The sequence below is a fragment of the Atta colombica genome, unplaced genomic scaffold, assembly GCF_001594045.1.
Source record: "Atta colombica isolate Treedump-2 unplaced genomic scaffold, Acol1.0 scaffold238, whole genome shotgun sequence".
Classification (NCBI taxonomy): Eukaryota; Metazoa; Arthropoda; class Insecta; order Hymenoptera; family Formicidae; genus Atta; species Atta colombica.
The window spans coordinates 212,020-213,029 of record NW_017259336.1 but is presented as its reverse complement, the minus strand read 5'-3'; the positions used below and the strand labels follow the sequence as shown (position 1 = coordinate 213,029).

The following is a 1,010-nucleotide window of genomic DNA, read 5'->3' as shown; positions in this document are numbered from 1 at the left end:
AAACAGTTATTTTTTTATTTAACAAATATTTATTTATTGTAAATGTTAAATTAATACTATTTAACAAATAGTTATTAAAATTTGATATATTTTTTCTCATTGTATATATACGTAATAACATTCATATTTCTTATGCGTTTTAGATTTTCCAAAAAATAAAAACAAAATGAATGACAGCGGTGCTGTCGAGAAGAGTGACGGAGAAGAGAAAATGGATCCGGGCGCTATCAGACACGGGAACTTCATGAATTATTACCAATTCCATCCTGCGGAAGAGCGCGTGCGGCAACTTCCGCGTGGCGTGTGGCAGCGGCAACGGGTCGCTCATCCGGCCCGGAAATACGCGGGTCTAGACGTCGGCTGTAACGCCGGGGTAAGAGCGGCGGCACAGCAGCTGTCGGGGGGACGTATGGGCCAGGCCAGGCCAAAACGGGATGATTCGGCCTTCGTGATCCGAAACTACAAACGGGCGCGTCTAATTCTGGTCAAGTTATCCCCTTTCAGCTTTTCGTTCTCGCGAGCATCCGCTTCCGGAATTTGTATCCTTTGTCCTTGTTAGAAATTTCCTGTTCATTTTCTCTTTCTCTCTCTTTTCCTCATTTCTCTTTATTAAAGCTAATTTCTCGTTTTCTTCATTACGGAATACTTTACAACTGTCGTGTTTCCTCTTAGTTGGAGATTGCTTGGATAATTTGAAGCGGAACTCTTATTAAAAAAATACGACGTGTGCCTAATTTGATTATTCTATTTCTAATATTTCAAATGTAAATTAGAAGATGTAGATTAAATATTTATTTCCATATTTATTTCCATATTTATTTATACTATGTCAATACAAAACACTAAATAATAATTTCAATAATCAATTTAAAATTCTTTGGTGCGATTTTTAGATGTTGACAGTTTGTATGTGTGTATGTGTGTGTGTGTGTGTGTGTGTGTGTGTGTGTGTGTGTGTGTGTGTGTGTGTGTGTGTGTGTGTGTGTGTGTGTGTGTGTGTGTGTGTTTTA

At 38.1% G+C, this 1,010-nt stretch overlaps 1 protein-coding gene across 1 annotated transcript in view; it reads left to right on the top strand.

The window, feature by feature from the left end:
* The window catches only part of LOC108688730 (probable RNA methyltransferase CG11342), a 24,003-nt gene that overhangs the window by 22,172 nt on the left and 821 nt on the right, over positions 1 to 1,010 (top strand). The window contains exon 2 of the mRNA XM_018195089.1: positions 144 to 373. Within this exon, the coding sequence (XP_018050578.1) occupies positions 167 to 373 (207 nt within the window). The 5' untranslated portion in view covers positions 144 to 166. The remainder of the gene's footprint in view (positions 1 to 143; positions 374 to 1,010) is intronic.